The sequence below is a fragment of the Oryza glaberrima genome, chromosome 6 (assembly GCF_000147395.1).
Source record: "Oryza glaberrima chromosome 6, OglaRS2, whole genome shotgun sequence".
Classification (NCBI taxonomy): Eukaryota; Viridiplantae; Streptophyta; class Magnoliopsida; order Poales; family Poaceae; genus Oryza; species Oryza glaberrima.
In genome coordinates this window covers 6885958-6913721 of record NC_068331.1, presented here as the reverse complement: position 1 = coordinate 6913721, position 27764 = coordinate 6885958, and the positions used below count along the sequence as shown (strand labels likewise).

General features: G+C 45.7%; 2 protein-coding genes across 2 annotated transcripts; one reads left to right on the top strand and one right to left on the bottom strand.

Annotated features, from left to right (window-relative positions):
* Positions 1-14094: 14094 nt before the first annotated feature.
* Positions 14095-16546, top strand: LOC127775606 (protein RICE SALT SENSITIVE 3-like). The gene is made up of 7 exons (XM_052301869.1): positions 14095-14554; positions 14672-14725; positions 14832-15017; positions 15107-15212; positions 15330-15371; positions 15563-15619; positions 15806-16546. The coding sequence occupies exons 1-7, from the start codon at positions 14415-14417 to the stop codon at positions 16334-16336; spliced, it is 1116 nt and encodes a 371-aa protein (XP_052157829.1). The 5' UTR covers positions 14095-14414; the 3' UTR covers positions 16337-16546.
* Positions 16547-18467: 1921 nt separating this feature from the next.
* Positions 18468-20663, bottom strand: LOC127777307 (uncharacterized). Its single transcript, XM_052303881.1, has 3 exons — positions 20064-20663; positions 19900-19936; positions 18468-19806 (listed from the first exon to the last, which is right to left on the bottom strand). Exons 1-3 carry the CDS (start codon positions 20454-20456, stop codon positions 19601-19603), a joined length of 636 nt encoding a protein of 211 aa, XP_052159841.1. The 5' UTR covers positions 20457-20663; the 3' UTR covers positions 18468-19600.
* Between the last annotated feature and the right edge of the window lie 7101 nt (positions 20664-27764).

Here is a 27764-nt window from a genome sequence, read left to right as displayed (position 1 = left end):
GCAACTAGAAGCTCCCCCAAACAGGGCCTTAGGTTCATCTAATCGCTTAAGGGATGTTCCTTGGTGTACTTTTTTTAAAAAAATAATTAAATATTAATGGTTGCGTAAAATTTTTTTTAATAAAAAGGCAATGTAGAATTACATCTACCACTTCACCAAAAACTCATATTCAAATTCGATCTACGCATTGAGAAACGAAAAAGACAAATTAAGATGTGAATAGTACCGATACTATTTGGGATTGCTTATTTGACCCGTTTTGAAGGTTAACTACCTATTTGACCTTCCTTTTTTGAGTTTGCTTATTTGACCCTGTTTTTCGAAAACGAACGATCCGTCTAACCCTGTTATGTTAAGGTCAGTTAACGGTGTTAAGTTAGGGATAAATAGTCTATTTTGCCCTTGCTTAGTTATATATTGCTTGTTTGACCCTATTATGTCATACCATGTATATGTTCGAATATTTTGACATATTTTTACTAATTTTTACATTTATTTCACATTAAAGAAAAGTTTGACAGATTTGCCGTAAATTTGACAAATTTGAATCATTTTGACAAAATGACTTTAATTTGACTGAATTTTAACAAAGTGGTAGTAGAGTACAGGTATCAATAGCAGCGGCGGCGAAACTGTGGCTATCTAAAAAAATCTAAATCTAGAACACAACGACGGCGGCGGCCAACGCACCGGTGACGGCGACGAAGCTGACGGAGGCGGAGACGGCGCCGGCGGTGCTCTTCCTAACCGCAGCGGGCGTGAGCACGCTGCTGGACAGGGCCATCGCAGCGCCTGCGTCGGCGGGGCTCGGCACCGCAGCTGACGACTCAGAGGGTGACGAGGGTGGGGACATCGGTGGGGCCGGCGGCGAGGCCATCGTCATCAGCAACGGTGTGGGCCTCGGTCACCGGGAGAGGGGGCAAGGGTGCCATCTTCAACGCGGATCCCTCTGTCCGCTTCCCGCCGCTGCCGCTCCTTCCCTTCACGAGCGAGCACCGACGCATGTCCCCTCCGCACGCATCCCGTCGCCGCCACCGCCCCCTACCTCCACAAGCTGGCGCTGGCGCGGATCCGCTCTGCGCGACACCGAGCACCGCCGCCGCCCCCTACCTCCACAAGTTGGCGCCGATGCGGGTTCCCTGCCGACACCGAGTGCCGCCGCCACAACTCGCCGGCATGCGAGACATAGAACCGGGCGTGGATAGGGTTAGGGATGGAATGGTTTCCTCGAGGGTATTTTGGACATTACGATTTTTAATTATATTTCTTTCTTTTAACTCAAACCTTAGCGTTGTAATGAAAACAGGGTCAGACGGATAGTTTGTTTTCGAAAAACAGGATCAAATAAGCAAACTCAAAAAAAGAGGATCAAAATGATAGTTAGCCTTGAAAACGGGATCAAATAAGTAATTGTCCCATACTATTTATACGTTGGATTTAGGGATGTTGTCAAAAAGAAGTTTAAAGATTTTCTAACAACAGTTTAGAAAATGTTTAAACAAACGAGGGGATGTCCCTTCCTGAGTTTAGAAAACTTTCCCGCTTCTGTCCACGGCAGATTTGTCTCTTTTCTCCACCAAACAGACAGTGTTTACATCAGTAGAAAGCTCAAGCTAACTAGACCACTGCTGCTGGTGTACTAATGACACACACACTCTTGGCTGCTGTTTGCAACAGGGTTACCGCGCTAATCCCGGTGTTTTTCTTCTGAGTCAGATGCCGTTGCTGTGGCTGAGTGAACGTCTGGGCTGCCACTGGGGAAGAAGAGAGAAGCTTTGATGTGATAGAGCACAGTGTCCAATCCTCCATGGTGTTATTGGCGTTGTCTCGTGAATTCATCATCTGTTGGAGTAGTTTTTTTTGGCACCACATTTGTCTGAAAACGACGAGGTCTTCACGAGGCATCTTTGGAGGAGGAGCTTCAGGTCTTTGCTACTGTACTACCATGGGAGTCATATACATGTAATGATGATGTCATGGACATATATATAATCTTATTAGGAGTAGAAGAGAATCGTCCAAGACTGGAGATAATGGCAATGTATTGCTGGAGTAATCTGCATTGCAAGTGTACACACACATCCTTCTCTGGGACCAAGCACAGACCAATCCTGAGTTTTTTCTGCAATATGCCAATTGCCAAGTGCAGTCTGGTCTACTGCCCGATCGGAGGAATTTTACAAATATTTTTCCGTGGTTTTTATATGAATCAGTTCAATTCCCGTCGCAGCCCAAGATAGAAAAAGAGAGAAGAACTTCTGCAGTTCCAAAGAGGCCTGAACAAACTCAAGTCGCATCACAAACTTCCATCGTTCCAGTACATGTAGGCTGTGTTTAGTTCACACTAAATCTGGAAGTTTGGTTAAAATTGGAACGATGTAACGGAAAAGTTGGAGTTTGTGTATGTAGGAAAGTTTTGATGTGATAAAAAAGTTGTAAGTTTGAAGAATTATTTTGGAACTAAACAGTGCGGTATTTTTCTACTTTCTACTCTGTTTTTTTCCAAACCTATATGTGCATATGAATCACTGCAATGCAAAGATACTACTACTCCTATATATCAGTATAAAAAGTGCAATTCGGTGCAGGATTTGTCAAGGCAGGTATGGGCAGGGATTGAAGGGGGTTTGTGTAGGACGTCCATGCCAAAAGGAAGGGACTTGCAGCAATTGCAACAATGGCCTTTGTCCTGCTCCTCCTGCAGAAAGAGGCAGGGAAAAGGCGACACAACAGCACTAGCTGGTGTCACGTGATCATCTCTGGAGATTTTCCTCTCTCTTCGCCTGGCGATTGGTTAGCACATTGGCAAAGGTAGTATCTATCAACCGGTCGTTTTGACCAAAAGGAAGGTTGGTCCACTCAGCTTTATGCTCACATAATTCCTTTCTTTTCTTTTTCCACTACTGTTGGATGATTGTTTCTTTTCTTTAGTAGAGTCGTTCTGAGTTTTTCTTTTGAAGTACTACTACTACTTTGTTGAGAGATAAATTTTATAAAATTATAGATTTTGTAGTTTGTTTCGATATGCTTGGGGAAAGTGTTTCATAAAAAGAAAACCCCTCATACACATTGGCCATCATTTTTTTATATATAGTTTATTTTGCACGAGCGTTTCTATTATATACGCATGCGTTGTAGCTGTCTTCTCGGAGCAAATGGCGTGGTGGTTGGTATCATGTGATCGTACCTATGTAACCTTGCTACCACAAGGTCTTATTTTGTCGTCTTTGACACCCCAGCAACTGCGTGCTACCACGAAGTTCTTTTACGTTGTCTTTGTCATCTCACAACTGGGTATAATGTTGCTACCACAAAGGTCTTCTTTTGTCGTCTTTGCCATCTTGCAGTAGTTAATGAAGTTTAAGATAAAATGATGCCAAAAAGGTTTATGCCGGGCCCATCAATACGACTATATTCTTAACATTTAGTTGTAATGGAAGTGTCTGACTTAAAACTAGGGTTTTCGGAAACATTTTGCCTTTAAACACACAGTTACGATATGAAAAAAAAACCATGTATTTTCTTATATACACATTTTCACGTAAAAAAAGGTTTGGTCCTTTTCTCACATTTGCTTATAGCTTTCAAACTATCACTTTTTTGAGGAATATAAAACCTTTACTGCATGGGCATAAAAAATAACATAAGCATTCTTTTCTGGGACCTTTTCCTGACTGTACTTCGAATTTCTAAAACCATTTAATTTTCATGTACCTTTAGGTCAATCTTCCGCTCATTTTCCATCAGTAACTTGCACGGGCTTAATCATCATTCAACTACTAAGGGTCCATATCCATATCCATGTGAATATCAATCATTTGCAATTAGTTTTAGCACCTTAATCAAGGGGTATTGCACTCATTATTTGTAGGTATTCCGTACAGAACAATATTGTACATGTCGACCCTATCAAGCTTATGGACCGGTAGAATTGTTCTTCTATCAAACAAAGCTAGTATTATATATGTGTTCAATGATCAAAACCACTAAGAGCAAAGCTGTGGGCATAATTTATGAAGAAAATGAAATTCACATGCCGTTTGTTCAATTATATTGTCTAGATGCTTATCTCAAAAAAAAAATCTAGAGATGCCATGCTCACAATCACACATGTTTCAAAGCATAATGGCATTTCAAAAAATATATATATTTCAAAGCATAAAGGTCAAATCACGTGCAAAATTTGATGCAATATATTAGATGGGATCAATCATCTGATTAGTTTACAAACTAACAAAAGTATAGAATACCTCACCTACATCCATGCTTGCATGTCAAACTTGGCATGCAGTAGAAAAATATGGACTAAACTATATATTATTATTGTTCTAGAATTGCTGCCGCCGCCATTTCATCTAACGTATTGTGGTAGGGCATTTGGCACTGCAGAGGAAACAGACATGGCAATTGAAGATAATTGGGAACAACTATCTGTCCAAAGAGAAGGAAAAAAAAACTACATGGATTATATGATTGTTCGAGAATTAATGTTGCCTGTTGTTGCCGTACCCAGCAGCAGGTCATCAGCAGCCATCCAGTTGTAAATCTGGGGGCTAAAGCTGTGACAGTGCTCCTGGTCCAAACCATGGCAGCACTACAGTTTTGGCTGATTGGCTGTCCTTCCCAACAGGCAGTCTTTGCATACAGGTGTAACAGGAATAGGTAGGATCCTCTGTTGAAATGTGGTGATCCTACTAGGGAAAAGGTTGAGATAGGAGTATATGCTTCCTAGGATGTGCAAAAACCAACCGAATCAAAATTCAAGTAGCATGGGCATCTTTTGTAAGTAACCGAAATTCCTAGGGTGTCCAAGACTTCTTTATTAACTGGTTTTTGAAACCTCGACAGTAGGGTGTGCCAATGCTAACAGGGAAACCCTGGTTTACAAATCGTCAGATAATGATGAGGCAATAGTGAGTCCATTCTAATTTCCTTTTGTTTGTGTTAGCACCACTTCAATGCCTAAATTATTATGTATCAGGAATTTCTTCTTTGTTAATTTTGTAATTATAAAATGTTAAATATATATAATCCCATTCCTAAAATTCAACATTTATTTTCTAGATCTACATCTTAGTCGATTTTTTAAATTTCTCTAGCACACCCACGTGTACCGAAATTTCGTATGTATTTCCACATTAACACAAATGACAAACCAAATCAATTGAATCTAGGTGCAGTGGATGGCAAGAAACATGGGGATGGAAATAGCACCCCCCTGGTATCACTATTCAGCTCCATAATAGCATGGCAAACCATCCATGCTCCTCTGCCCTAAAATGTGTACCTCTCTTTTCAGCTCTAGTCCCTCTCACTAGCTTAAGGACAAGCAGATGGCCAACTGCCCTGCATGTTGCATGTGGAAAGAATGCATTATCTTATATGGTAGGCGTATATATCCACAGGAACCTTTCCCTGTTAGGTGTACATCACCTACTATGTGAAATTTCATTGATCTATCAGAAAATGAAAGGAGTTATTATTTCTTCTTCTATTTTATGGGGTTGTTTAATTCCCAAAAACATCACATTGAATCTTTGGACACATGTATGGAGCATTAAATATAGATAAAAAGAAAAACTAATTGCACAGTTTGCATGTAAATCGCGAGACGAATCTTTTGAGCCTAATTAGTCCATGATTAGCCATAAGTGCTACAGTAACCCACATGTGCTAATGACGAATTAATTAGGTTCAAAAGATTCGTCTCGTGGTTTCCAGGCGAGTTATGAAATTGGTTTTTTCATTCGTGTTCGAAAATCCCTTCCAACATCTGATCAAACGTCCAATGTGACACCCAAAAATTTTCTTTCACCAACTAAACAAGCCCTACCTCTTGTTCATATCTTTTAAGTATATCGATCAAGGACAACACTTGATTATTTATGCCGGAAGGGCGGAAGGACGTCAATTAATTTATTAGATTTAGGAGAAAAGTAGGGTACATCGTAGCATAGGGTTCCGCGAACAACAAACTCTTTCTAAACTGATCACCAGGAGTACAAGGCACATAATTGCTAATGATTTTTTTCTCTCATATATCATTATATCTCAATCTCTACCACACACCATGCACATATACCAGCAAGCAACTGCAACTGCAAGGAGGACATGGAGCAATTCAATTATTAATGTGGACTAGTGCATGTCCTTGTCATGACCAAAGTTGGCCATGCTTTTGGGGGATGAATGGGATCTTTGGCAAAGGGGAAGGCCTGTACAACATCTTTGGAGCTCATGAGCTCCTCATCTTTGGAGCTGTATTGGCATCAAATCTAGATCAAAATGAGGGCTTGATGACAGAAGCTAGGTCCATGTAAGTGTAATGATGCAGGTTAGGGCTTTTTTGAGAGGGGGTGTAGTATGTGTCATGGTTGTGTGTGTGTGTGTGTGTGTGGAGAGGTCAAAAAGGGCAAAGTCCTTTGCTGAGATTTTCCTTTCAATGTCAGAAAACCATTTTTTTGGTGAATATGTATCTGAAGCCATTCCCTTTTGGTCATCATGCAATCTTCAGGGGACATGGTACAAAGGGCCCCATTCCCAAGGGCATCTCTGGAAAGAAAGAATCCTCTCCCTTACACTGGAAAATACTTCCAGTTTAGTCAGTGATGAGATAAAAAAAATCACATTATGATTGTATTTAAACAACAACAAGGAATCTTTTTTTTTTAACAAAACGGAACACTCTGTGCATATTTTAGTGGAAGAAAATTACATCCCTTAGGTGCTCAAAGGAAAAACAAGTTCGCCCTATACAGATTTAACGATCATCTCAAGAAGAATAACAAGTAATCTTATCCATGAGAAATCGAAATAACAATACCTCGCACTTTCTCAACTAGGCCACAACTAACATAAATGTAGATTTGGAATTTTAATTGCGTAGTAGATCCATTTTGCGTCTCTGACATAGGCGGATTCACTGCTTGACCACACCAGGCGACCATCTAGGCTTGTCCACGAATGCTCCATTAAATTTCTGTATTATTGAAATGATTGAAGATAGAATATTTTGTAGTCCGGTTTTTAACTTTTATTTTACTAGAAAAAATACCCGTACGTTGTAACATGTAAATGCTATTTCAATTTTCAGAAAATCATGAGCTACAATTAGGAGTCTGTATTTCAACTCAAGTTAGCATGCGAGTTTTTTCAAAATATTTCTTACACAAATCGTTTTATACTTCCAAAAGGAAACAAGCTTAAAATCCAACTGACCAACTCAAACATGAATATGTATTTCCAAAAGCGAACTAACTTAAAACCGACTCAAATACCGATGACGTATTAAAATACGGGCAAAAATATCTTTAATTTTTATAATAGTAGAGAATTGTCCACTAGTCAATGTTTTCAGTTTCTTGGAATTTTTCCTGACAATCATATTCATGGTTTTCTGAAGAGTGATGCCACAAGATCAGCACAAGGGGGAGGGACGTGACTGGTCCTCTCCCATCGCTGCACGAAATATGCATGGGTATATACGTAGTACGTAGGATGTCAAGCTCAAGGTCAGAGCTCCGGTAAAAGAAAGCCGATTCCCTTCCCCTACCCATCTACAGTTGCGATCGATTCTTCCCGGCCACACATCGCCTCACATCACATGTGAATTTTAGACAGACTCCAAGCTAAAGGTTTTAGGTCATGTTTCTTTTCCGCTACTTTGGCTGTGTTTAATTCACACCAAAATTAAAAGTTTAGTTGAAATTGGAACAATGTGATGGAAAAGTTAAAAGTTTGTGTGTGTAGAAAAGTTTTAATGAGATGGAAAAGTTTAAAGTTTAAAGTTTAAAGAAAAACTTTGAAACTAAACACAGCCTTTATCGGAATATTAACATGAATTATTTTTGCTATACGCCTCTAAAAATATGTTTTCACGTAAACTTTCTTCCGCCGTATTGTTTAGACAAATTATTCCAAATTATTTGTTAAATCTATTTTTTAGAAAATATTTGATTTATCGTTATGATTGAGTAAATAATCCGTATCCATAATCTAGTACAAAATCGGATTCAAATGGGGTTTGCATTGCATGAATCCATGAACCATACATGCTGCTACTACTGTTACAGAGATCTAAACACACTGCTGCTACAACCATTAATTTCTCACTGCAGCAGCAATGCATTGCAGAGAGCAGCTGGTCCCGGTCGTCAGAACGAGGAGCTGCAGGAGAAGGAGGCACACACAACAAAACAACACCTCAGGCAGATCGCAGCTGCTAGCTCATACTCTCGTTTGACTTTTGTCTTAATCAAACTTTTTTAAGTTTAACTAAGTTTGTAGAAAAAAAAACACTAACATTTTCAATACAAAATAAACATAATATCAAAATATATTCAATGTTAAATCTAATGGAACCAATTTGATGTTAAATCTAATGGAACCAATTTGATGTTACAGATGTTCCTAATTTTTTTTTATAAATTTGATCAAATCTAAAGAACTCTGACTAAAAAAAAGTCAAACGTCTAATAATATAAAACAGAGGGAGTAGTATTCTCTTCTCTCCCTTTTGCGAGTCTCGATGTTCGGTGATAGAGACAGAGAGTGGTATGCCAAGAGAATGCGAGGAATAAACCGAAGAAGAGAATGAGACCTATGAGAGCATTTAAAACACTTGCTGCAGAGGTGTAGGACCTTTTATACGTGTCTTCGTATTTTACGGGTCCAGATTATTTTTATTATTAGTAGAAACCATTATAAAGTTTTTACTGTCGGTGGAGACTAGTGTAAGAGATATCTAAAGACGTGTCATTTTGGACATATATTATGTCATACTTAAAATTTTGAATGGAGTGGTTTCTTTTTTAAAAATAATAATAAAAAAAGATAAACCGAATGATCTTGGTTGAATGTTGTCCAAGATGACCGGGTCTTCCCACCCACCCCACTATATATCACCCACCTTCTAACCCTAGACTCACATGCTAAGGTCTTGTTTAGTTCCCAAAACAAAAAATTTCTACCCATCACATAGAATGTTTAGACACATGCATGGAGTATTAAATATGAAAAGAAAAACAATTACACAGTTTGTGTGTAAACTGTAAGACGAATCTTTAAGCTTAATTGTGTCATGATTTGACAATGTGGTGCTACATTAAACATTTGCTAATGAAGTATTAAATATGCTTAATAAATTCATCTCGCAGTTTTCCCGACGGAATCTATAATTTGTTTTGTTATTAGACTACGTTTAATACTTTAAATGTTTGTCCGAATATCCGATGTAAGTCATGTGACAACTAAACCCAAAAATTTTCCTCAACTAGGCCTAGATGTTTCCTCCCAGCTGCCCACCGCCTCAAATCATATACTACATGTGGATTTGTCTCAAATTTTTTACTTTTATTGGATGACATTTTATGAAGAAAATACATTGTTAATTGGATTGTATTTTTGGCCTCGCAGTAATTTATCCGGCTTCCATTGCATAGCACGGACAATATATTAGATAATATTAAATGAAACACTGTGGAGTTCCTTGAATATATTAAAAAGAAAAAAAAAGGAGGGTGGAAAGGGCCAGAAGGGTAGGGAGGAATGGCTTAGCTGTTCCTGCTACACCACAATGTTTATCTGTAAGGTGCCGTACCAAGAACAGTCCCCTGCATTTCTCTCGTTGAGAGGCTGGGTGTGGGCATGAAGGGGACAGTTGGGATCAGATCAATTCGAGGACCAAAACCACACGCAGAATTTCTCCTCATTCTGATAATTAATAAGCACCCAACTGTGGACCATATGGGTAAGTTGAGGAGAGCAAGAGATATACTCCCTCTAGTGAAATAACGTCTAATTTTTACTGTCAAACTGTTGAAATTTTAAATATTGATAAATGTTAAGATACTTAGTTTGAAACCATAGAAATGGTATATAAAGATTTGTGATGAAGAGTACTTTCATAGTTGCATAAATTTGTTAGCTTTTGTAAAACTTTATTCTAATAAAAAGTTCTTGAAGTCGTGTCCTGGAGACATAACAAATCAAACATCGCATATTTTTAACGGGAAGGAGTATATCATGTGGGAATCACTTGGCATCAGATATTTAGGTGATTGAAACTGAGAGAAATTTAGTTCATGTCACAATCCTATGGCTAAAAGATATTTTTCAACCTCTAAAACAACGGGAGCCAAGAAGACAAGACAGGGAGGAATGTGTCAGGTAGCTTACCAGTGACGATGATTACAACCACCGCCTACTTCTAGCGCTAGAGACGATGACCATCTATTTCTCGAACCAAAAGCCTAAATTAGGGTTTCAGGGTTAAAGGTGAATCGGGGAAGGTGGGTAGACAGGAGGGCCATGATGCGCGAATATAGAGGGAATCTGTAAGATTAATGGGCTAGGCCCAATTAATCCGGGAGATGATCATTGGCATGCTCTTAAAAGAGTAATGCGCTATCTAAAAGGGACAATGAGCTATGGAATTTACTACGCCGGGTACCCAAAAGTGCTGGAGGGCTATAGTGATTCAAACTGGATATCTAGTGCTGATGATGTCGGAGATATGGGCCCGGGGGTATGAGAAGTAGAGGGGAATTACTTTCCCTCCAGCCACGTGACTCTGCAGGTTGGCCCTACTCGCGCGCCATGCGAGTCGTAGAAGCGGCGTGGGGGGGGGGGGCCTCGGGGCATGACGTCACCCCCTCGGGCTCTCCCACGGCTTCGCCCCGAGGCCCTCGCCCGGCTGCCACGCGGCAGAGGGAGAGAGTAAGAGGGGAGCGCAGGCTGAACGGCCATAAATGTGCAACGCCCCAACTGTCCTTCACCGCATTTAATGCGGTCAGGGCAGACGTGCGGCGCGCCTAGCTAATCCCTGTCCATCGGATGTGACCGGCCCGTCTCCGTCACATCCGATGGATAGGGCAATCATGTCCTCACGTCGCCCTTGTCCCCGGCGGAGTGGGGGTGGGTATGACCCGTCACATCCGGGCGTCACTCGAGGAAGGGCTGTTGCATGTCATCGTTCATTTATGAGGGAATGATAGGGCTGTCCCCCGTGTCAGACGGGGGACGGCGCCGGGTTCCGCTCAAGAAACGGTTATTGCTTAGCTTCCGGGAGAAGGCACAGTTTGAAGCCCAAAAAAAAAAGGGTGGAGTGGGGTTCCTCCCCCCCCCCCCGCGCTGAGGATAGGTAGAGGTGGCACATGTGGTATCCCCTTAAGCTATAAAAGGAGGACCCTGCCCACTGAGAAGGGGGACGACGCCCAGAATACCTGAACTCCAGAAGACAGAAAGCAAGTGCGCTCTCTGGAGTGAAGAAACCCTTGTAAAACTCATCCATAATCCCAAACACAGGAGTAGGGTGTTACGCTCTTTAGCGGCCCGAACCTGTATAATCCGACTGAGTGCAAGCTAGCCGGTAGTCCTAGGGACGAGCAAGCGACTTTGAAGAGACGAGCCTCCGCCCCCAGCCGAACTCACGAAAGGGGGGTCTCACGACTCCCCGCTATTGAGGGTCTTCCCTCGACAGATGAGATAAAGGCCACAAGTGGCTATGTGTTCACACTTGGAGGTGGTGCTGTTTCCTGGAAGTCTTGCAAGCAGACCATCTTAACGAGGTCAACAATGGAAGCAGAGCTTACAGCTTTAGATACTGCCACACTTAAGGCCGAATGGCTTCGTGAGCTCCTGATGGACTTGCCGGTGGTTGAAAAAACCAGTACCAGCAATCCTGATGAACTGTGATAATCAAACAGTGATTATTAAAGTGAACAGTTCGAAGGACAACATGAAGTCATTCAGGCATGTTAAAAGAAGACTGAAGTCTGTCAGAAAGTAGAAAAACTCCGGAGTGATAGCATTGGACTATGTCCAGACGACTAAAAATCTGGCAGATCAGTTTACCAAGGGGCTACAACGTAATGTGATAGACTGTGCATCGAGGGAGATGGGCTTGAGACCCACTTAGAGTTGCACAATGGTGGAAACCTGTCCATTGCGATCGGAGATCCCGTGAATTTGGATGGCGAAACAAACTATTGTGTAACTGAGAGAAGAGACCCTAAAATGGGTTTATCTTCATGATGCACTTCTCTTCTAATTTGTATGGTAGGATGGTATACACCTTAATGTGATCCGAGTGGCTTTTCATAAAGCAGAAATGTTGGCCTACAGAACATCTTAGAAGGAACACACCTATATGAGTCCGACTGCTAGTCACAGTCTATGAGATCTGGGTGATCTCTAGATACTCATGAAAAGCCCAGGAGTATGACTTATACGCTCCAAACAGAGGGGATGCAAACGGCAGCCTAGTACCAGTTAAGGATTTGAGTGAAACCTGAATCGCACAAGACTGACAATTCAAGGCATAGTCTATTGTTCAGTTGTGATCTGGTGTAGCTCTTTTCCTAGGTGGAAGTTCAACTTAACAGTCTCCACCGAAACGCTGGTATAACAAACAGGATCAGAATCGAGAGCATTTCCTGTGAGCCATGAAATTTGGTGGGGATTGTTAGATTAATGGACTAGGCCCAATTAAATCCTAATAAATTCCATTGGCCCACATTAAGTGCTATGGGTAATAATACCACCTTAGAAATCTAAGTGAAGAAGTCTCAACTTAAATACGGAGCTAGTGGAGAGTCTCTGTTGACCGGTTGAGATGGTGCGCGGACAACCAGGCGGGGCGGGGCGAGGCGAGGCAGACAGCTGCTGCTGCGCTCTCTTGTTTTGTAACGGACGGTAATAAACACGGAGAATTGATTTCGTATCAATGAACGCTTCGGTTACGGAATTAAACGTCGTGAATTGATTCCGTCGGTTATGGAATTAAACGTCGTGAATTGATTCCGTCGGTTACGGAATTAAACGCCGTGAATTGATTCCGTATTAACGAGCGCGTCGGTTACGAAATTAAACGCTGCGGTTGATGACTCCGAACGTTACTCTGGCGCTCGCATATATATACTCCGCAGCGACTAGAAGGACAGAAGAAGTTCTTCACGACTCTTGCACTTCGAGTTCCTCCTCCTCTGTTCCTGAGCTGCAGAATCCTTCCCCGGTTCTATTCACCTGCGCGCGCAGGTGTACGGGATGAGCAGGTGCCTCCGGAACTCCGTCCGCTTGAGAACTTGCACGGGTAGGCGGGCGATCAAGTTTTTGGGTAGCGCGACTGCTCTTGTTCTTCGCGGCTACTGCTGCTGCATCGGCGCCTTCACCAAGATATCAACGAAGATTGGAGACATGAAGATGAATGACATCAACGGAGGCAATACTGCCTCAAAATCCAACGGTGGGACGTTCTCGGGGTATACTCTCATTCTCCCGATTCTATTAGATGTTTCTTTGTTAATACTCTTCGCAATGGCAGCATTGCGTTACTATATAAATGTTGATGCTTATTTCATATTAAGCATACTCAAGTTGTATACATCTAGCACTGTCACTAGATCTACTCATATTGCAAATGTCATGTTTATTGTCTTAATATTTTGGATTAAAATATGCCGAATTATGACCAAATTTCCAACAGAATCAAGGCAATGGTTGAGCGGCGATGGGTGGTAAACACAGGGCATGTAGTAAGGTGGCGGTGGTGCCACCAAATCCGAGTGGTTAGGAAACGGGGTCGGCGGTGGCATCTCGGACAGAATGAAGGGAATATCGTGGGGGTAGAGAACGCCTTGCCGCCTCTCGACATAGGGGGAAGGAGTGGTGAGGATAGTTAGAAAGGAGGAGGCCGATTATGCAGGTCTCGCCCGGTGGCGAGGGAGACATCAGCGATGTAGAGGAGACCAATGCACAAGGTGGAGGACAACAGCGGTGATATGAACAAGCATGAGCCTCGCCCGTTCTTCCGCATGTTACACGTCACTAGGAGAGGAGAGAGAAAATGATGATGTTGGAGGAGTAATAATATTGTAGCTGCACGAATCTGGCTTGATCTGGACCCTCGAAAACCGACTGAAATTTTGTGGAGTAGTATTTTCAGGTGACTGACAAATCCCATAATAAACCAGTATTTTGTCTGTATGTACTGTAGCAAAAAAAGGACACAGCACTCCCAACTCCCCCCATCTCTCTTTCTCAGAGTACTCTGCCTGTCCCTGTGCGTGTGAGAGGTGTTATAAATTTTTGGCAAGTGTGGTTTTCTCTCATTCTCTGTGGTGGCCTGGCCGCACAAGTCACAGCCATACAGGGAGAGAGAGAGAGAGAGAGAGAGAGAGAGAGAGAGATCACTTCACAAGCAAGAATGGAAGCACCTCCTTGTTGCCACTCCAAGATCCTTCACTACCATAGCTAAGCTAGCTACTCGTATCCTCTTCTCTCTCTGCTTCTGCTCTTCCGACGAGTAGAGCATAATCCATCCGGAGGAAGAGAGTGCAATCGATCAGCTGAGCTAAGCTTGCCTGGTGATCGATCGATCACGGAGCTCGCCACCGGCGGCGGCGGAGGAGGAGACGATGGATGAGCAGCTGAGCCCGGTGGCCGTGACGCACTTGCTGCAGCACACGCTGCGGAGCCTCTGCACCAGCGGCGACGACTCCCAGTGGGTCTACGCCGTCTTCTGGCGCATCCTCCCCCGCAACTACCCTCCCCCAAAGTGAGCAAGAGATAATCGCGTTTAGTTTAGCCATGCGCTGATGCTGCTGCTGCTCATGATGCTTTGGCTAATGATTGTTTTTCTGGGTTTGTTGGTTGCTAAATTCGGTTGACCCAGATGGGATCTCCCCGGTGGGGCATACGACAGGACAAGAGGAAACAGGAGGAACTGGTAACTGAAGTCTACTCCACTACTCTGCTTCGTCTTCTTTGCTCTTGCTACTACTACTCTACTAGCTTTGTGTCTCATTTGCAAACAAAAAAAAAAAATCGCCTAGGATCTTGGCGTGGGAGGACGGGTTCTGCAACTTCGCGGCCACCTCCGCCGCCTGCGGCGACGGCGCGGCGGCGGCTTACGCGGCCGCGGAATGCGAGGAGACGAAGCAGGTTGGCGTCGCCGGCGGCGGCCTGCAGCCTGAGCTCTTCTTCAAGATGTCCCATGACATCTACAACTACGGCGAAGGGTACGTATACGTATCAAAGCTACGTAATTACGTAGCTTTGATTAAGCAGGTAATGGTGATTAATCGTTGGCGATGATGAGATGCTGCAGGTTGATAGGGAAGGTGGCGGCGGACCACAGCCACAAGTGGGTGTTCAAGGAGCCGCAGGAGCAAGAGATCAACCTCATCTCCTCCTGGAGCAACCCTGCCGATTCTGTAAGCAAAAAGCAAAGCAAAAGCACAATCTTTTCCATCGATTAAACCGCTGTCATAATATTGCTGCAGGTTTGGTTGCAGTGTCTCGTCTGATTTGATCTCTTCTATCTTTTGCAGCATCCGAGGACATGGGAGGCGCAGTTCCAGTCTGGTATCCAGGTAAGTTAAAGTGGAGCTTAGCTTAGCTGCAGGCTAGTGTAGTGGTGATCTTGGAGGCCGGCCTTGACAGATCGCCATCGAGGCTCTGGCCGGCTGGCTGCTGCTTATGATCAAAGCTCTGCTTCTGCTTCTGCTTCGGCTTGTGCAGCTGATGCTGCTACTGATGCCTCTGTCTTTTGCCCGTGCTGCAGACCATCGCCCTGATCGCTGTCAGAGAAGGCGTCGTGCAGCTCGGCTCCATGAAAAAGGTGCACCACCACCACCACCACCCGTCTTTTTCCTCCACGCTTTCGATCAAGTTGTTGTCTTCTTTTTCTCACACCAAGAATGCATGCTTAGCTCACGTGGAGAGCTTAGCCGAAGATTGCATGTATGGTATGGGTGAATGGTGATGGTCATGGCGGCTGTGATTTGTGAATGGTTTGGTGGTGCAGGTGGCGGAGGACCTGAGCTACGTGGTGGCGCTGCGGCGGAAGTTCGGGTACCTGGAGAGCATCCCGGGTGTGCTGCTGCCACACCCGTCGTCGGCGGCGGCGGCGTTCCCGGGAGGGCCGCCGGACGCCGCGGGGTGGCCAGCCGGAATGATGGTGTCGCCGCCGGTGCCACCGGAGCTCTACGTCGATCCCTACGGCGGGGCGGCGGCCGGGGCCGGGCCGCCGCCGTCCATGCAGATAATGCCGTCGATGAGCAGCCTCGAGGCGCTGCTCTCGAAGCTGCCCTCCGTCGTGCCGGCGGCGGCGGCGCCCTCGCCGCCGCCGGGGTCGTCGTCCATGCCACCTACCGGCGCCGCCGCCCCGTCGTCAGCGCCGCCCAAGGAGGAAGCGGCCGAGGACGACTACGTCCATTGCCACGGCATGGACATGGCGACGTCGTCGACCAACGGCGGCGGCGAGAGCACCGGCGGCGCTCCATTGCCGTCGTCCTACTTCGTCAACGTGGGCGTCAAGCCCAGCGAGGGGTTTTAGCCTCAGTCCCTAGCTAAGCTACAGTTAGCTTAGCTACTAGCTACCTCTTCCTCATGCCTCTCTCTCAAAGTGTACGTGTAGTCTCGTGTACTATTATTACCTGTGGGCGCCAAGGCATGGCAATGCATGGCAATGGTGTTCATTCATGATCATATCTCTAGTGTCAATTAAATTCAATTAATGAATTAATCACTTGCTAATTGAATCCCAGATTCCCAATCATTTGGTATAGCGAGAGATTCGATCGATCGGGATGTACGTACGCTGAAGTACTAAAGTTAGTACGACTGTACATTCATCCGTGTACTATCGAATTTGTCACATTCATTTCGATCAGTAGGTGTAGGTGTACGTATGTACGTACGTAGGGGGTACTAGTATATGGGTTGGGAGATGAGATGACACCTGAGGAATAATTAAAAGGTCACACGACAATGGCAATGGATTGGCATGGCATGGCATGGCATAGCACGGCCCCCTCCAACGACGTGTCGTTGTGGTGCAGAGCCTTTGACCGGTCATTTTTCCGGGGCCCAAATGCCCAACACACCGCATATTCGAACGATTCATTCATGCACGTTTCAACTCAACGGACGGTCGTAGGATTTTCACACGAATTAGAATAAACCTGGTATTCTAGCAGTAACAGACGACAGACAGATCTGGGAGGCGATCGATAGTTTGATGATGAAACAGAGGGGGATTTTCATTTCATCAGATTCAGTCAATCGCATCGATCGGGTTGGTCGTTGGTCCCCCAGCGCGCGCGCGGGGTGGAGAAAAAGACGGGCAAATCAAATCTGTGGCAGCCGATGGGCCCCCGTGCGCCATCATGGCCCTGACCGCCGCGCGATTACTCTCGCTCACGCTGTTGCTCCTGCTGCCGCCCGCCATGAGATGGTGGCGGCGTGGCGCTGCTGGTGGTAGGTCGATCGACGCCGTACGTAGCTGCAGTGCACTCCTTCCATCTCATTAAAAAAAAAGCAAACCTAATACCTATATGACACTCCAGGTTTATACTACGATTCATTTTAGGCCCCGTTTAGTTTCCCAAAAGTTTTTCTTAAAAACATCACATCGAATATTTGAACACATGCATGAAGCATTAAATATAGATTAAAAGAAAAACTAATTGCACAGTTTGGGGGGAAATCGCGAGACGAATCTTTTGAGCCTAATTAGTCCATGATTAGCCATAAGTGCTACAGTAACCCACATGCGCTAATAACGGATTAATTAGGCTCAAAAGATTCGTATCACGGTTTCCATGCGAGTTATGAAATTATTTTTTTTATTTGTGTCCGAAAACCACTTCTGGCATCCGGTCAAACATCCGATGTGACACTCAAAAATTTTCATTTCGCGAACTAAATAGGCCCTTATTATGGGACGGATAGAGTATTATCGTTGTGTCAAATCACGACTCGTGAGTAAGATCGTTCTCCTATCCGTTCTAAAATATAGTAATCTAAAACCGGCCGGAACCTATCCTACTACACCTATATAACAAAATAAGTCACTTACACCCTTAGGGCATGTTTAGTTCGCGAATGAAAATTTTTGGCGTGTCACATTGGATATAAGGACACACATTTGAAGTATTAAACGTAAACTAATAACAAAATAAATTACAGATTCCGCATAAAAACTGCGAGACAAATTTATTAAGCCTAATTAATCCGTCATTAGCAAATATTTATTGTATCATCACATTGTCAAATCATGGCGCAATTAGGTTTAAATAATTTGTCTCGCAATTTACACGTAATCTGTGTAATTAGTTTTTTTTCTATATTTAATACTTCATAGATGTGCTCAAATATTCTATGTGATTCGTGAAAATTTTTTGTTTGGTAATCAAACAGAGCCTTAGTCGCGCCGCTGCGTGTCGAGGTCGTCGTGCGCGATTGGTAGAGCGCGCGCGGGCGGCAACGGGATGGCGCTTGGTTGGTTCGCGCGAAATCAACTGAACAGTCGTCGTGCGTTCCGCACGGGCGGCGCGGGGTTTTTCTCCGGCGCGCGATCTGTGTGTCGGGTGTCGGCTGTCACTCGCCACCGCGACCGGAGGATTGGGGGGGGGGGGGGGGGGGGGGGGGGGTGGCGGGGTGACGGGTTTGTTGGCTTGCGGCGGCAGAGGATCCGTGCGGGGATCCGTGCAATCATCGTGGTGGCATGGGCGATCGATCGGCGTGAGACCGACCTCACCGAGCCCGACCGGGATCACGGCGAGCGGGTTGGGTATTGAGGGGGATGGAGACGTGGACGAGTTCCAATCTCATCCGTGCTGATTGATGATGGCTCTGTGTGCCGATCGACGTGACGGACGTGTTTTGTCATCGTGTAGAAGGGGCGCATATGACACATTTTTTGTGTCGGAAGAAGATGTGGCGTCCGGGAGAGCCGATGGGCTTGCTAGCCCATCAGGACCCACGGCTCAAGAAGCATAGTTAGTGTGAGTGTGAGTTGTGAGGAAAAAGTACACCCAAAGTCCCCCAGCTTGTCATCGAATTACAAAATCATCCCTCAACCGTAAAACCAGATATATGATATCTCTCAACTTTACAAAACCGTTCGATTTAGGTCCTTTCATAGTTTTGACTCTGGTTTTATACGAGGTGACGGCTGATTGAGCGTGAGACCAGATGCCACATCAGCACCCTCTCTCGTCCCCAGCGAAAAGAAGAAAACGAAAGGGCACTGATGGATGGAGACGTCGGCTGCGCGCCGGCCACTGCACCTGCACGGCCTCGCCGCCGCACGGCCGCCCCGGACCGCGCCACTACCTGGGCCGCGCCTTGCACTGAACTCCGCTGCGTCACGCCGGTCGTCGCCCAGCCGCGCCGCCGCGCCTCCCCGACCACACGAAGTCAACGGGAAAAGAAAATGAAGAAAGAAAAAAAAAGGAAAAGGGCGGAGCAGCGAGCAGCCATGGCCGCCGTGCCGCCGGCACTCGCCGCGCCATGGCCGCTCGGCCGCATCCCGCGCCGAGCCGCCGCTCAGCCGTATCCCGCACCCACACGGCCACCGGCGTCGCCGCACCGCGCCGTGCTAGGCCGCTACACCGCATCCGCCGTCCGCGGCGTGCTCGCAGCACCGCGCCATGGCCGCTTGACCGCCCCCACGCCGCCCCGCATGGCGTGGCGCCGTGAGCCGCCGGCCCGCTGCACGCCAGCCACCACGAGCCCGTGTCCTAGCCGCGCCGCCGCCTCGTGTCCGCGTCGCGGCCGCCGCCTAGCTGCCACCGCGCCCCGCCGTCGGCTGCCGTCACGCCGTGCGCCGCACCCCGCCGACGCACGGCCGGCCCTCACCGCGCGCCGCGTGCCGCCGCCACCCCTCGTCGTCCTCAGTGCGCCGCGCCGCCGGTGCGCTAGGTCCCTGCATGGTTGGCACCTTGTTAACGTCGAATGTGGTTGGTCTGCAGCAGGATGGCATCCCCCATAGCTGTACTGCGGCCACTAGCCACAGCCCATCTGTTCCAACAAAAAAACATAAATTTACGAGTCGATGCAGGCTATTAGCAACAATTCAGCTTCTAATCTGCAAGAAATTACACACACACTTACAGATTGTGAAGAATTTGAGCGGGTGTGAGGCTGTGAGCTGCAGAAACGGAAAGGGGAAGAAGCACCAGATGAGCAAATAAAATCCAATGAGACAATGGCGGAAGCTAGCAAAGAAATGGAGGGAAGGATGGGTTCACCGGCTATTCTGCCGGCCGGCCGCTGACCTTCTTCCTCTCCACGCGCACTCGCCGGCCGGCGAGGGAGATCGGCGGGGAGAGGAGCGGGAGGCAAGCCACCGCCGTCCTCGCCCGCCTCGGGACGTCGCCGGATACCCACCGCCTCCACTCTGAGTGCGTGGCTGCGTGCTGCTCTTCCATCCCCCAGGAGCAAGCGAGCGGCGGCCCCAAGTCGTCGTCGTGCTCCGCGTCGCCGACCGCCACCCATCGCGCCAACCCTCCTCTCAGCCGCGCTCCTCCCTCGCCGGCCGTCGCGCGCCCGTCACGCTCCTCCCCTGCCGGCCGGCCGTGCTCCCTAAGAGGAGAAAGTGAGAGAGAGAGAGAGAGAGATGAGAAAGGGAGAGGAGGGGAAAGCGAGAGAGGATGCTGACGTGGCATCATGACATGTGGGGGCCATGTGGGTCCCACGCTGACTCAACCGCCATGTCGGATAAAACCGGGGTCAAAACTACCGAAGGACGTAAAGGGAATGGTTTTGTAAGTTGAGGGATGTCATATATATGATTTTGCGATTGGGGGATGATTTTGTAATTCGATGATAAGTTGAGGGACCTTGGGTGTACTTTTTCCGAGTTGTGATGGACCGTGGCCCAGAAAGTCATCTGGTAATAATCAACGAACATGTCTATTTTATTTCCCTCATCTCTCAAAAATGCTTGATTCGTCCCCCCAACTGTAAAATCGGATATAATACCTATATATTTAAAAATGGATGTAAATCGACTTATTCTATGGTTTGGGAAGCGGTTTTTGCTAACATGGTAGGCTTATCACAATTGACTCGTTGAGTCAGTAGGTTGAGTCGGCAGATGGCTCACCCCATTGTCGAAACAAAATTTCGGCAATAATAAAAGGGGGTGGCTATCAAGCTAGGAAAGTGGATGGGTTTGGAGACAAGGAATTTTATACAGGTTCAGGCCTTCTTATTCAAGAAGTAATACCCTACTCCTGTCCGGGGATGATTCCGCCGAGTGTGTTATTGATTGTATGATTGGGAAAAAAAAGAAAAATATGCCCCAAGAGGCACACAGACCCTCCTTATATAGGAGAAGGGATCCGTAATACAAGTTACAGTCCATATCCTAACGGAATATGGGATTACAGATAAAATACAATCGTAGCCGACTAGGATCCCGGGTATTTTCTTGCCATACAAGTTTAGAATATAACCCGAGTCCTCATAAAGATATTCTATCTATATTTGGTACCATATATCCGACTAAAGTGTAACTGTCATGCAGATATGGGGTATCCATAATCTCCACAGTAGCCCCCGAGACCTTCGCAGTTGACGAAACAACCTTCTCGAAACAAAAACCAGTAGTCCGAGTGCTTCAATTCAACTTGCTCCAGCTTGCCGAGTACTAAAAATCAAAAACTATGAAGGGCGAAAATAAAACATGGTGCATCGAGTAGATGCAGCTAATTAGGTGTAGCCCCCCGACTATGTGATTAGTTGAAAAACTAAACATATAGTCAAGAACCGAGTGGTTTTATAGCGAAGCACGCATGGTACTTAGTAAGATACCCAGCCGACTGCTTCTCAACTTGAATATATCAAGGACAAAAAATACAAAAGGGCCGAGTGACCAACACTCAAAAGGCCCAAAAATAGATATATTTGGTAGGAATCCGAGCAAGAAACTCTTAAAATGATCCACCAAACATGACAGAAAATCATGGTAATTAATGAGTCTAACAGCTTAGGCTGTGACCCTTATCATAACCAAAATAAGCATATAACATGCTAGGAGAATGACTACTAATAAACCAGTCATCTCAAACTAACCCAACAGCTCTTGTAGCCTAAAAAAGCTTACAAAAATGGTATAACACCTTTCTGTCAGGCACCTTTTCATGTGCATCATAATAATTCCAAAGAATTATTGAATCGCGTTAAAAAGGATTTTAACAGCATTGGGCCACATCATTGTGAGCACATATTGCCAAAGCAAAAAGCGCCTAAGTCCCTAGGGAACACAACGGGCCACGCTGAAAACATAATTAGGTTGAAGTACTGTACAGGCCCAGGCCCATTAGTACTCCCGATACCCTAATAATACCGAAGTGAAAAACGTCTCTTCGTCTTCCCTGCCGAGACTCTCACCATTTTCCCCATTTCCTGCTACAGTGCAAAACTGCGCCGGGCAAACTAGGGTTCATCAATCCGCTCCAATCCACCCTCAAAAACTTCACAAGATTTCTCCCCACATCCACCGCTCCGATTCCCCATCCCTTTCCAGCCATATCTCGAACTAAATCAATCCATCCAGTTCATATTCATGGCGGAAGAAAGAGAAAGCTTCGAGAGTCAGTGGGCGCCCTCCGATGTGACGGAAGACAATCTGAAGGAGATGGTGGCACACGGCGTTCTTCCAGCAAAAGAGATCATCGGGTGACGACCGGCATTTGGTGAGGCATTCCCGACCCCCGATACACACGAAATCGTGGTATTTGCTCATTTCTTCTATGGCGGATTTTCTCTTCCAACCTCGAGATTTTTCCGGGCATTCTGAACTTCTACGGGATTAGCTTGCATCACTTGAATCCAAACTCCATAGTACATATTGCCAATTTTATCCACGCCTGCGAAGCTTTTCTAGGCATTAGGCCTCATTTCGCCTTGTTCCGCCGCATCTTCTTCCTCAAGCCCCAGCCAAACAAAAGCAAGCCGTGCGTTGTTGGGGGAGCTGGTTTCCAACTTAGAGGAACCTTGAGCCAAAAATATTTCTCCATGCCCTTCAAAACCTCGAACAAAGGCTGGCATGCGAACTGGTTCTATGTTCAGAATCCTGAGCCCGCACTCCCCGAGTACTGCTTTCTTCCTCCGGTTTACCAGGACACATAGAACTCATTGCCTATGGGAGATGAAGCTGCTCAGGCAGTAGAACTGATGGAGAGGATGATAAAGCTGAAAGAACAGGGTCTTCAAGGAGAGCAGATCACCCGGCACTTTATCAAGCGTCGGTTAGCTCCAATCAAAGAAAGATCCCGCACAGCTTTTGAGTTTGATGGCAAGCATGATCCAAATCGAGAAGATCCAGATTCTCTTGACTTTAAGGTCATGAAAGAAAGAATGTATAAAATCTTCTCAAACGCTATTGTTGTCAGCTATTCACATCTGCTGCCCGTTGTGCCATTCAACGCATTCAACCCTCCTCCACTGGTATGCAATCAAACATTTCATCCTCCCTCAAAATATGATCTTGTCTTCCTGTTGAATCAATTAACAATGAAACATATTACACCCAGGAATTGCTTTGATGAAGTCGGATCCCCCAATCGCTCAACGCCGATCTCCCCGCCACCAAACTGGGCAAGGGAGCGGAGGACCAAGAATTCGGTCGGAAACTCAACCAAGTGCTTCTGATCCAGTCGGCCAGTCAGACTCTCGAAAGAGGAAGCTGGTTTTAAGTGACGACGAAATCGATGATACTACCAGGAGGCCTGGAGACCGAGAGACAACCAAGAAACTACCAAAACAGGCTACTCCAAGGAAGAAAACATCCAGTCGCCCTGCGCCAAAGATCAGGAAGTCTTCTAGGTACAACTCATATAACGATCTCTCTTGCATTGATGCGCATCCATTGCGGCAATAACACTGATAATCAAATTTGCAGGAAACCATTTGATATAGATCCGTCTGGGAAAGATTCTGACCCAACTAGCGTGGACGCAAGTTCTTCCAGAGAAACCGGGCCAACTGCCGAGGACCGTCCGAGTGACAATCAGCCGGCAACCGATAATGTAGAATCTGGTGATCAACCCCCAACTGGAAACCAGTTGGCCGAAGCCGAAGCCGGAGTTAATCAGGAGCCTCCGACTGGAAACCAGTCGGACGCAGGGCCAAGCCAAGAGATTCTAGAAGTTGGAGCTCAAGCAGACAGCCTTCGCGGTCAAGACGCCAGCAATAACCAGAGATCTGGATCTCCTTTAAAGGCATCCGAATCCACTCGTCCTCGTCCAGAAATCATTACGGGTAAAACACTTTGTCTGAAACCATGTCGACCCAAATAACTCTGACCAATTGTCTAACCTCTATCAGTGGATACATTAGGGCCAATGATCAGTGATGAAGAAGAAATTCCCTGCATACAAGCAGGTGAGGATTCACGCCCTCCGATTATGGTCAAGTGGTGGGATGACAACATGCAGCCTCAAGGGATCGTGATAAATAAGCAAAAAGAGGATGAAGAGTTATGCCTACTGAAGAAGGCACTTGGTCAGGCAACACGCATTGTAAATGTAAGCCCTCTGGTACCTGATCTCAACCATCTTGTTTGCCATTTAATTCATGCGCTAATTAAACTGTCTTGCAGAGGATTCATCTTAGGAACGAAGCTAAAACGGCAACCTTAGAGAGGCTAGTCCCTCATCTCGGGACCCTCGAAGCCACCAGGAGTCTGCTGCACGAGACAAAAGAGCTTGCTACGAAAAATGAGCATGATCTGAGGAATCGAATTGCTGAGCTCCAGGAATCCAATTTTGAACTGAGTGGCTCATCAAAAGGTTTGCGCAAACTCTGCCCAACTGACTTATACTGTTATCTTTACAATCTTGATTTACAGTAATCAATGTAGTGCAAGCTGCCAAGATATCTCAGTTGGAGAAGCAAATTCAAACTCTGGAAAATGACAAGGCAGAACTGGCAAGACAAAGAGACCTGGCTTTGAAGGAAGTTGAAGGTATCAACAATCAATACCTCAAAAGCCATTATCCTCCATATGCTGACTTATTAATATGAATCTGTCGATGCAGACCGCAAGATCAAATCTCAAACTCAATTCGACGTCCTGGTTGGCAAGATAAAAAAACTTGAAGGAGCCCGGGATGAGGTTGCTAACGTTGCTGTCCCAATTGTTCAAGCGATGTTCCTCAATAACAACGGCCCGAGTGCACTTGATGCTTCTGAAATTTTCGACAAGCTGAGAGTTGCTCCGGATATATATTTCAAGAACATCAAAGAAGCTGGAAGTATGGGAGCAAGCATGGCGTTGGCGATGACTAAATCCCTTTATCCGAGAGTTGATATTGACGCCATTGATGGCTTTGCAGACGGGACGAGCGAAGAAGCTGCTCTTGACCTCATCAGTAATGCGCAGAAAGCGGCTGACAAAATTGCTGCTGATGTAGTTGAGAGATTTCAGGACACCGATCTTCGACCGACTGGTCCTGATATTTCTGATGATGAAAAGACTGATACTGATTAATGTACCGATAATCTTGATGATTAATGATGATGAAGGCACAATTTGCACAATACTGATGAATTTATGCTGTGCTCGATATCTTAACTTAGCTCCTGATTTCTTAAAAGTTTTTGTCAAACCTTGTTGAGCCTAAAACCCGCAAAAGTTGTTAAAAAACTTTCAGTCCTCATTGACTAAATCAAGAAATCAAACAGGGCAATGATACATCAAGTAAGCAAATTGAATTGATAAAAATCACACTCCATTATTATTATAGTAGCCCCCTGACTGAAAACTTTGAGGAAAAACTTGAAGTTAGCAGTCAAAGAGGAAAGATACAAACGAAATGCCTAAGCGTAAAATCGACGAAGGTGTTCAATATTCCAAGAATTGTTGATGATAGTACCATCTTCGCGCTTGAGTCGATAAGAACCTGGCCGAGTGACTTCAGCAATTATGAACGGTCCTTCCCATAAGGGAGATAATTTATGCCGATCCTGTGTTGTTTGAATTTTCCTTAGAACCAGGTCACCGACTAAAAAGGCTCGCGATCGAACATTCCGATTATGATAACAACACAACCCTTGCAAATATCGAGTCGATTGAATTAAAGCTGCTTCTCGGGCTTCTTCTAGTCGGTTGATGTCGTCTACTCGGCCCTCTTCATAGCCCTCCTCGTTGAAGTTCCGAAATCGTAGTGATTCAAATTCCACTTCACTCGGCAACATTGCTTCTGCGCCATAAACCAAAAAGAACGGCGACTGGCCGGTAGCCCGACTAGGAGTAGTGCGTAAAGACCAAAGTACGGACGGCAGCTGATCTACCCACTTGCCAGCATAGGGGCGTAGTCGGCTGAAAACTCGTGCTTTGATCCCTTGCAGTATCATGCCGTTAGCGCGCTCAACTTGTCTGTTACTCATAGGGTGTGCCACGGAGGCATAACAAATTTTAATGCCGAAGTCTTCACAAAAGTCTTTAAATGCCCCGCCAGTGAATTGAGTGCCATTATCAGTGATGATCCGAATAGGTACCCCACACCGATGCACAATGTTGATGAAAAAATCTCTAGCTTTATCTGCTGTGATCGTGATGACCGGTTTAGCCTCAATCCATTTGGAGAATTTGTCGATAGCCACAAAGAGATGCGTGTAACTGCCGATTGCCCTTTTAAATGGGCCGACCATGTCAAGCCCCCCGACCGCAAACGGACAGGACAACGGGATGGTTTGCAACTCTTGGGTTGGCAAATGAGTTTGTCTGGCGAAAAATTGACAACCTTCGCATGTCCGCACAATCTTGTCTGCATCGGACACAGCTGTAGGCCAGAAAAAACCTTGCCGGTAAGCTTTGCCGACGATGGTCCGTGCAGCAGCATGATTACCACAAATACCAGAATGTATATCCTTCAACAATTGTCTCCCTTCCTCCAAAGATACACAGCGTTGCAGTATTCCTAATGGACTTTTCTTGTACAATTCAGCTTCGTGAATAATGTAAAGTCTGCTGTGCCTGGAAATCCGCTCGGCTTCATTTTTGTCTTGAGGGAGTTCTTGTTTGGTCAAAAATTTTATGAGAGGTTCTCTCCAGTCGGCTTCAAGCATGCTTACGTCTTGAGTATCCATGGCTTCAACTACTTCTTTTCTGGGCACAGTTGGTTCATAAAGATGCTCAACGAACACATCAGAAGGGGCTGCTTCCCGTTTCGAACCAAAATTGGCCAGTCTGTCAGCTGCCTCAATGTTATGTCGAAGGACATGGGTGAGCTCGAGTCCATCGAATTTATCTTCCAACTTGCGTACCTCTTGTCGATAAGCAGTCATATTATCATCTAGACATGACCACTCTTTCATGACCTGATTGACAACCAACTGAGAGTCTTCACGGACGATTAATCGGTGAATGCCTAAAGAGATTGCAATCCTTAATCCATGGAGCAGCGCCTCGTATTCCGCCACGTTATGGGATGCAGAAAAATGTATCCACAATACGTAGCTCAATCTTTCTCCAGTCGGGGAAATTAAGACGACCCCAGCTCCAGTGCCTGTAAGCCTCTTCGACCCATCAAAATGCATAGTCCAATATTCCATTTTTTCCTCTGGCATATCTTCTTGGCGCTCGGTCCACTCGGCAAGGAAATCAACCAAAGCTTGTGACTTGATCGATGTTCGTGGTTTGAAAGATATGTCCAAAGACATCAATTCTAAGGCCCACTTCGCAATCCGTCCGTTTGCTTCGCGATTATGAAGTATATCCCCGAGTGGAAACGATGTGACCACCGTGACCGAGTGACTTTGAAAATAGTGAGATAATTTCCTAACGGTAATTAAGACACCATATAATAACTTTTGAACCTGAGGATACCTTGTCTTGGAGTCGGCTAAAACCTCGCTAACAAAATAAATTGGTCGTTGGACTTTTTGAATATGGCCTTCCTCTTCACGCTCGACAACTAGGACCGTACTCACAACCTGGGAGGTCGCCGACACATATAACAGTAGCG